Source organism: Humulus lupulus, chromosome 2 (assembly GCF_963169125.1).
Source record: "Humulus lupulus chromosome 2, drHumLupu1.1, whole genome shotgun sequence".
In the NCBI taxonomy this organism is placed as follows: Eukaryota; Viridiplantae; Streptophyta; class Magnoliopsida; order Rosales; family Cannabaceae; genus Humulus; species Humulus lupulus.
Window position 1 is genome coordinate 287,231,986 of NC_084794.1, and position 10,527 is coordinate 287,242,512.

Below are 10,527 nucleotides of genomic sequence, written 5' to 3' on the forward strand. Positions count from 1 at the left end.
AATTTACGATAATGATAAAAATCTTGGGATTTGATTTGCTATCTAAGCAACTATAATACCCAAGTGACTATAACATAAAACATATTTATATGCATATATAACATATCAACATAACATAACATATCACAACACATATAATCTAACATATTTTTCTTGCCTTGAGTGTGGAGAGAAAAAGAAAGAGAAGAGATTGCTTGCTATAGAAAACGTCCAATCAACCTGCAACCTAGAACGAAAATGATGAAATCCCGAGTCTTCTCTCTAATGTCTATCTCCAACAACAACACCAAGAGCTTGGATACTTGGGTAGATTTTGGCTATATATTGGCTTGATGGGGTTCAATATTTTGGCTATAATAGGGTTTAGAAAGGCAATAGTGTTTAAGGCAAAAAAAAAATAGAAAATAGAAGAAAAAGATCCCGAGCACTAAAAGGACTAGTGTTTCAGCTATGACTATGTAGAGTGTTTATGAAAAAATGGAGGGAGCTTTTGGGACTATGGATTTTGATATGAGAGGTTTTTGATAGTTTTTTTAGTGAGAAAAATGGTGAAGGGTAAGTCTCTATTTATAGGCTTCAAACCCTAACTCCCTTCCTTGATTTTCTCCACACTATTCAACTTAAATTTTAAAAATAAAACCTTCCCTCCACTAAATGGTTTTTTTAGGCCTAGTCTTACTCCGTTCTTATTGCTACATCATCTCCAATTATGCCACCTAGTCTCCATTTGGTTCAAACTTTAGTCAAAGTCCAAACTACTATCCTATATCTCGTAACTCTAGACCCTTCCGTAGTAAAATTAACGTAACTGGAGCTATAAAAGTCTGATTTAGGAAATTTTTATACCATTGGATAGCTAATTAAATTATATACAACTTTTAACAAATATTATTTTTCCAAAATCGTAATATAAATAGGTCAAAACTAGGCCCGAAGTTACAACATCCTAAAATTACGAAAACTGAATTTACTTATCTAAAGACCCATAGTCACTTAATTCAAATAGATCTAATATTGCCTATCTTTAAGCTATTTTGGTTTTCATTTTAATTGTAATACTTGACTTTAGTTTAATGCCACATGTTCACTTCTTAATACATCAAATAACATTTGCATTTAAATACTTAATAAAACTATACAATGAGGAGAAGAATATACTTAGAGGAATAAACCAAAATCAAAAACAAAAACAAAGTCATACCTATCAAGAATTTTGAACCCCTCATCTTCTTCTTTCTATTCTTCTTCTTCACGACGCCTCAATCTCTTTCTCTCAAGAATTCCAAAATTAAAAAAAAAATGTGCATTTTAGAAAAATCTCTTTTTTCCATATTTTTGTATAAATTTATGTTTATTCTATATTTTGGTTCTTAATTAAGTTTCTTTTAAAAGTAAAAGGTTAGTTTTGTAATTTTTTGTTTCTTTATATTTGTCCATTTGTTTGTTATTTTATATAAAAAATTTCCACTTTTTTATTTTATTTTTTCATTTAAATTAGAATTATTTTTTTCCACTTTTTTCTTTATCTTTTTCATTTTTTTCTTCAGCCTTTTTCGTTTTTTTTTCCTTCCATTTTTTTCTTCTTTTTCCACTAATTATATTCTCCTTCCACTTTCTCTTTTCTTTTCCTCCATTTTTTTACCTATATATTAGATATTTCAGTAGTATATAATTATATTATTATTTATTTTTATTTTTTTACAGATCTTTCTATTACATGTAAAAAAAAAAATCAGCTTTTTTTTTATACTAGTAATTGATTACCTGATAGATTAACTTTTACATATTTATATTTTCTTTTTCTTCCAAATATGGATGTTTCCATTGGGTAAACTATTACCTTCTTTAAGGTAACTAGTTACATAATAGATTAAATTCTGCATATTTATATCTTTTTTTTTCTTTCAAATGTGGATGTTTTCATTGGGTAAACCGTTGCCATATTTGGGGTAACATGTTGCCATTTTAGGGTAGCTAGTTACCCATAATATGGGTAACAATTACCATTTCAGGGTAGCGAGCAATGTCAGCTAGCCCTATGTGATCTGCAAGAACAAAAAGATGATTAGTGCAAATTCTAAAATAAAATAAAACAACATTGTAGGCTCCTCGGAAGCCCACCATGAGTTATGTCTTGGTGCAGGCATTGAGGGTGTCTAATCCTATCTCCCAAATATATAACTTCAACATTGTTTGTAGATCTACCGTTTCACAACATGCAATGACACCGAGAATATTATGTCCAGCATGCATGTGATTACGTGTTATATTTTCTATACATTGTGAGGTGTGAGTAAGTTACTAATTGAGGACAAAAGAGAGCGTTCGCTTGGTTTGGTCAAAAATAGACACTGTTATATATATATATTTATATTTATATATATAATTATAATGATTTATGTTTATTTATTTATATTTATATAGATACTATTATATTTATAATGATTTATATTTCTATTTATTGATTAATAAGGCATATTATCAACCTTTTTTTCTTTTAGTTTTTAGTATATTTGTTATTAATTTAATTTAAGTATTTTAAGTATACTTTTAATTTTAGTTTATATTTAATATATATTGGGTTGTTTGTTAGTTGTTTTTGTGTTGTTTTTCTTTTAGTTTTTTAGATTTATGCATAGGTGTTTTTACATTGTTTTTTAGTTGTTTGGATTTATATATAGTATATTTTGATTTTTTTTTATAAAAAAAATATGTTAGTATGCAATGGGTTGACTTCTAGTTGTTCTTCATTTGTTGTTTTTAAATGTATGTAGTATGCAGTAAGTTAATGTTTAGTCATTGTCTTATTGTTGTTTTTGTGCTGTTTAGATTTTATGTATAGTTATTTTCATGTTGGTTTTTAGTTGTTTAAGTTTATTTATAGTTGTTGTGTTGTTGTTTGCAGATATATTTTGTTTTTAAAAAAATAGGGTTAATGTTTAGTCGTTGTCTTATTGTTGTTTTTTAGTTGTTTCTTAGTTATTTCATTGACACTGTATTTTTATAAATATAAAATTTTAAAAACGTATTTTCTGAAAACTTAAGGTAGTATTTTTGAAAAAAAAAAAATCAGGGATCGTAAAAGTAAAAAAAAAAACACCAAAAAAGGTATATATTTTTAAAAACCTCATAATTAAATATATTCATTGAATTTAATTAATTAATATATTATGAATATTAAATAATAAATTTTTAGTTTTTAAAAAAAATTAAAAAAAATCCGATGAAGACTCCCATGGGGAGACTTTGAATACATTCAACGTCTTCCCATGGGAGATGTCATAGGATTCCTTTTTACACCCTATAATGTCTCCCACGGGGAGACGTTGAATTTATTCAAAGTCTCCCCATGGGAGTCATTGCAGGGTCACATTAGATGGCTCCAAGAACAACGCCTGTCACAAGGGGAGACATTAAAAATCTAGTGAGTGAGAGGCTGAGGGGCGGTTCTCTGGGTTTTATACCCAGTAGGGAATCAACCCCTCTATGACCATCAGATTACCTACCACATTGATACCCGAGGGCGATCCAACGATCAGGGTCCAAATGGCGCAGATCGTGATCATTGGTCTTGGGAAAAGACGCCTCGAGCATGGGGTGAAAGGACACCTCGGGTACGGAGTGGACGTTTGTGATCGTTAAGTTGATCCCTCATTAATTGCATGGATTGATGGGCCCAGCCATAGGGAGTCGACACGTGGTGTTACTTTTCAGAGTGACATCAAAGGAAGTCTGAACGTTTTCCCCCAAGTTTTCAAATCACTCCTCCCCATCTAAGTCTCCGCTGCCCGAGGGCGAGTGAAGACTTGGGGGCAAATGTTGTCCGTATTTTTACCTCTTAACACGTGGCAATTAAGAGTGATTAGTGACGAGGTAAGTCATGAGGTTCTCAGAGTGCAACCCCTCCAAGAAGCCCAATTCGTGGACGTTTCCAAGGAGCCTACGTCTCGAGATCTTTCCTCGAGACGAGGACACCTCCAGGTGAAGCCACATCCCGGTCCAGTAGATAAGTCGTGGATGTCTCCAAGTGAGGTCACGCCCCGAGGTCCATCCTCAGGGAAAGGATCTCTCTAGGTGAGGCCATGTTCGGAGGAGCTCTCTTCACTCACTCGTCCCCCAGGTCCATGACTCCGGTCCTCGGAGTTGGGATAGCCGCCAGATGCCAGTCCCTACAATTGTGGGCCACCAAGCGATCATCTGACAGCTTTTGGTGAGCCTCGATTGGTGGTGTGGAGTTTGTACACTCGACAATCGACATTTCCCACAACGTCGCCTGACATGTGCAAACGTGCATCGTACCCTGACAAGTCAGAGATACGTTTCCCATAAAGTTGGTATGCGACTTTCTGAAATGGGCCCTGTGCAATCCACTTGGGTTATAGTCTCTATTTAGTGCAGACTTTTATGTATTAATTCAGCATTAACACCCCAAAGTGGAGGAATTTTGTATTAATGATAGATGGTAACATTAATGATCTCAATCTCTATAAATAGGGATGAGATATCTACTTGTAGGGGGTTTGGTTTTTCAGAGGGAGAAACTCTGAAACTCAGTGCAATATACATGTTGCCTGAGAACCACCATTGAAGCTTATTATAACAAGCTTCAAGCTCACTAAATAATAGAGACTCGTGGACTAGGGCTCTTTTATAGTCTGAACTACGTAAAATCTTTGTGTTCTTCCCTAATATTTCCAATAATCTTTCGGATTAAATTAACAGCCAAAAAAAACAGTGAACATTATCATTCTCGTGAAAAGATTACATGTAATAATAAGAAGATAATTAAGTTGGACAGAATCTTGTTACTCAAACAATGCTACTTAAAATAAATTATCACATGGCATATGGACTCTTATTTAGTCATAAATTGACAGCTAAATATTGTTTTATTATATAGTACCACTAGATCCATGGACCAATTAAATAATTATTTATCAAGTATAACAATGCGTGTGGCACTCATGCCAATGTTGAATTATTTAATTAAGATATTAAACAAAAGCTATTATTTAATTCAACACATTGCATGTATATTTATAGAAGCTCTCGTTATGAAGAGAGTGAGTGACTAAGTTATATAGATAGAGAGAAAAGAAAAGAGGAAAACAATAATGAGTGATATATCAGAAGAAGAAGAGGCAGTAGCAGTAGTGGAAAGTGAAGCCTTGGCAACTGAAACTTCACTTGCACCGATCACTTCTCAAAGAAAACTCAGAACTGACTTGGAGACTTCTTTACTTCCCAAGCCTTGTGAGTTATATATCATTATGATTAATTATCATTATTGTTATTATTCAACATTTCAATAATTGTTTTACAAAACCAACTACACCACTGTCTTCAATGCTCTTATATTATATTATACATTATCTCCTTATACATATACATATGATCATATATATATTCATATAAATTATTATTGATTTCGATTATCGACCATCATAATCATGAAGTACATCATGATCAACAGATATAAATCTTTAATTAATTATATTACACTCATGGCTCAACATGTAGATCTGCCCGGGTTAAGTACTTCGTTTTTATTTGTGTGAGGAATTTGTAAATTAATATTAAAAAAACTCATAGTGCATATATAGATATATATATAAACATATATTCAATTTTCTCATACTATGATGAAGAAAAGTATAGATTTCTCCATGTAACCAACGGACAATAAAGACTTATTCTTATTATTAAGATATTAATGGAGAGATACTTACATGGCAAACACATTAGTAAAGAGACATGTTAGCATATTGTTAACTACATTGGACGAAAGTTTCACTTTACAACATTGCTAGTAGTTCGGGAGAATTTTTAAAAGCTCAAAAAAATTAGTAGGTATGATAATGTATAAGTCATAATTCAGAAAAAAAAAATCATCACACGCTTCACTAAACCAAATCTAACCCCATATAAATATATATATATATACTTGGTTATATTTTATTGTAACTTTTGTTAATTGCTATAATAATGTTTTGTTTAGCAAACAAATTAATTAATTTTAAAATTGAAGTTTTAATTTGGGTTATTAATTCTCAAGGTATACCTTATCTACTTTAATCATTTTTATAAATATTATTAAAAAAAAATACTGAACAAACTCTAGTACTATAACCTAATTTATATATGTATATTTGTTTTTTTATTGACAAAATTTAGCTTTAGAGATTAGATAAGAGCACTTAGAGCACTCACATTGGATAAGCTAAAATGTATTATTCTTTATAATATAGAGAAAAAATAGTTAAGTAGCCTATCATTGGATGATATAAAGTTATATTTTTTTACCTAAATGAATAGTATTTCTTTATATGTAGTGAAATACTATTCATCAAGCTATAAATATTTTATTATTTTTTTATAAACTTTTGTATATATATATGAGTGTGATACTATTATTTTAATTATTTTATTTCTTAAAATAAATAAAATATTTTTAAAAATATAATATATAAATAATGTAAAGAAGCAGATGTATGGTATAATGTAAAAGTTTTGAGGTAAATTATACAAATGTATGTTTTTGTGATATATTTTATACTACACTTTCTTTATAATATTTAGCTAAAACTCATAAAAACATCTTCTATCAAACTCCAATTAATACACATCTACATTTACATAATATTTACATATCCTTTATATAATATTTTAATATTTTTTTATAACTTTTCTCTCTCTATTTAGTATATATTTATTATTTTTTTTCTTTTTCAATTATTTTATTTTACTTTAAGTAATAAAATATGCTTAAAGATATAATATTTAAATTATGTAAAGAAATATATAGAGAAGCTGATATATGGTATAATATAAAACTTAGATGTAAAATAGAAAAATGTGTATTTTGATGAGGTATTTTAAAGGATGGAGCAGAGCACCCAATATGAGTGCTCTTACATTAGAAGAGCTAAAATAGCTAATATCTATAAAATATAAATAAAAATCCTTAAAACAACATCCATTGGATGCTGCATTGGATGCTATATAGCTACTTTACTTTATAAATATTTTACATATATCTATAGTGTTAAGCCATATTTAGAGAGAACTATTCATGTAGCAAAAGAATATTTTATTAATTTTTATAACATTAAAATATATAAGAATATTATTGATAATTAAAAAATATATTTGAAATGAATAAAAAATGTGTGAAAATATAATATTTAAATGATATAGAGAAAAAAAATAGAAAATCTAATGTATGGTAAAATGTAAAACTTAGAAGTAAAATAGAAAAATGTGTGTTTTGATGAGTTATTTTAAAAGATGAAGTAGAGCACCGGAAGAAAGCGCTCTAAGTCTCATATATATATATATATATATATATATATATAAAAATTGGTTGATGATATATGGATTAGATATGCCAAGAGCATTAGTAGCTGTAGATGCAGAGCATCCAAATGGAACAGAAGGCCATAAACACAACAATATGACTGTTCTTCAGCAACATGCTGCTTTTTTTGACCAAGATAACAATGGCATTGTTTATCCTTGGGAATCTTATGTTGGTACGTACCTACATTATTATTCATTATCATTTATATATATATATATATATAGAGATTCTAATGTAAAAATATCACTTTTGTCAGGGGCATTCTAAATTTTTGTACTTGATGAAATTATAATTCAATATTTTTAAGTGACGATGTAAATTTTAATTATAGTATGCATTTTACTTATTTTTAAAAATTTTGAAGAATGTATTATGAATCTGAAATCAAAATTTAAAATATTTGTTTTACGTGCATATAAAAATATATATATATTAATTCAACTGATTATTTAAATATTATTTTCGGTAAAAAAAATTAATCACGTCAAAATTTTCCAATAATATATTAGTGAACTGTTCATATAGGACAAAGATCTACCATCTAAATTTTGTTAATAATTGTTTTGCTAATCTTGTCCTTTTGTACGTACTGATCGATAACCTTGCTGGCCAATTGTGTCAGGAATGCGTGCCGTTGGTCTCAATCCAATTGCATCCTTTTGTTTGGCTATGCTTATTAATTCCTCAATTAGTTATTCCACTCTCCCTGTAAGTTTTTTCTGCTACTTTATCTTTTAATATTATTATTAATTCTTATACATACATATTCTCAATTCTAGACTTATTTTATTAATGATAAGATATACTGTAGTTTATTCTTAATTATATTTAATAATAATATAATTAAGAGAAATTGATGAAAATTATTTTTTTACTTAAGTGATTTTACATTTTGTTTTATTTTCGATAATTTTTTGTAAAATGATCTGTTTAAAATTTTATCAGTTGTTTAAATTTTTCGACTAATTGTCTTATATTTTTTATTGGTTATTTAAATTTTTTGATCACCTATCTAAATTTTTGACTAAGTATCTAAATTATAATAGGTTATTTAGCCAAAAATTATTAAAACTAGACTAGAGTACAAAATAATTTTAAAATTATGACTTAGATTTATTTTACGAACTGAAATAATAAAACTATTTATTCAGGGATGGTTACCCAATCCTTTGTTTCCTGTATACATTGACAACATTCACAGAGCCAAACATGGTGGCGATTCTGGAGTTTATGACACAGAGGGAAGGTAATAATAATTACTAAAATATTTGTTTTGTAATTATATGTAATTAATAGGTATATATATGAGACTTAATTTGTAATGAGGTGGTATAATATTAATTATTATAATCTTACAGAATTTATATATAATTAATTAAATACAGGTTTGTACCAATGAATCTTGAGAACATTTTCAGTAAGTACGCTCGCACTGTTCCAAACAAATTGTCACTAAAAGATATATGGGAAATGACTCAAGCCAATCGATTTCCATTTGACTTCTTTGGCTGGTACGTACTTATAACAAAAATTTGTTAAAATAGTTTTTTTATTAAGTGATTTTGTATTTTAGCATACTTTTGATAATTTTTTTGTAAAATAGTCTCTATTTAAAATTGGACCAGTTATCTAAATTTTTCGATCAGCTGTTTAAAATTTTCGATCGGCTGTTTGAATTTTTCAACTACCTGTCTAAATTTTTAACTACTTGTATAAATTATGAGAGACTATTTTGTAAATAGTTATTAAAACGAGACTAGAATACAAAACGACTTTAAAAAATAACTAAATCAAATGACCCAACTTATAATAATAATATTTCTAATTCTTGCATTGCATATATGTATATATATTATTTGTTTTTACTTATAAATTATTATATATACTATATATGTATGTGTGAGTGATTATATAATTGAATTTTCAGGTTGGCAAGTAAGGTGGAATGGCTAAGCTTGTATGGTATTGCTAAGGACGAAGATGGTCTTTTGAGCAAAGAAGCTGTGAGGCGCCTTTTTGATGGGAGTTTGTTCGAATATTTGGCTAAGAAGAATTCAGGAGCCACTGATATTTCTAAGATGGAATAACCTGTATTTTCTTAAGTTTAGACACAGAGATCCAAAAATTTCAAGTTTGGTTATTTTCTCCTTTTCACCTTCTTTTTCCCAAGAAATATATTCCTGTCTTTTCTCTGTAATTTTTTTTGATAAAGCTTGAAATAATGGAATATTGTGTTATTTATATGTATGAAAAGCTTAAATCTGTGATTAAGTAAATTATTTGATTAATTATTTAAGAGATTAGAAATTCCGAAGAAAAAAACAAGAAACTAGAGTTAGCGCTAGCTATATTGTAATTGGGGTTTCCCTTTTATTGTCTTGAATGGGAAAGTCAAGCCCTGGCATTGTATTTTGTAGTTACCTAATGAAAAATGTGATATTGTTATCTAAATATTATATACAAAATGGTATTTTTGAAATTTTGGGACTTTTTTTTAGGGAAATTTCAAAAAATATGAATTTTATATTATCAATTTGCAAAAATATGATAATTATACTTTTTTTTAATTTGTATGAGAAAATTTATTAAAGAAAAAAATTAAAGTGTGAGAAACAAAATTAGTAGCTAACTAAAATATGGAAATGAGCACATTTTTTATTATAATTATGTTTTTTTTTTTTTTATGGAAACACTGAATATATTGAACAAACCAGCAAGATTACAAACCAAGCTCAAAGAGCCAAACAAAAACATAAACATCTGAGAACTAGCCCCTAAGAATGCCTCCTCACAGGACCTAAAAATGCAATAAACCAGCAAGAGAACAAAACAAGCTCAAATAGCCAAACAAAAACAGTTACAACTGAGTAACAGCCTCTAAGAACGCCACCTCACTGGTCCTCACTTTCAGCTTAGGCAATCTGGCTAGTCTAGATCTAATACTGAACTTAATCAGCTGAATTACAGGACCAATAGCCAAAGATCTTAACTCAAACACACAGAGATTCCTATTTCTCCAAACCATGTATACAACAGCTGCCAATGCAGCAGCCAACACCTGATGCTTCAGACTTTTCAGCTTCCCACACATCCAGGTACACCAATTAGCATAAGTAATCGGTCAGATATCCCTTCCCAACCAATCCAACAAATGATCCCTGAGCTGT

General features: G+C 29.0%; 1 protein-coding gene across 1 annotated transcript; it reads left to right on the top strand.

The window, feature by feature from the left end:
* The first annotated feature begins 5,114 nt into the window (after window positions 1–5,114).
* On the top strand, window positions 5,115–9,447 carry LOC133815639 (probable peroxygenase 3). Its single transcript, XM_062248453.1, has 6 exons — window positions 5,115–5,253; window positions 7,383–7,532; window positions 7,983–8,068; window positions 8,512–8,606; window positions 8,746–8,871; window positions 9,288–9,447. Exons 1-6 carry the CDS (start codon window positions 5,115–5,117, stop codon window positions 9,445–9,447), a joined length of 756 nt encoding a protein of 251 aa, XP_062104437.1.
* The last annotated feature ends 1,080 nt before the right edge of the window (window positions 9,448–10,527 follow it).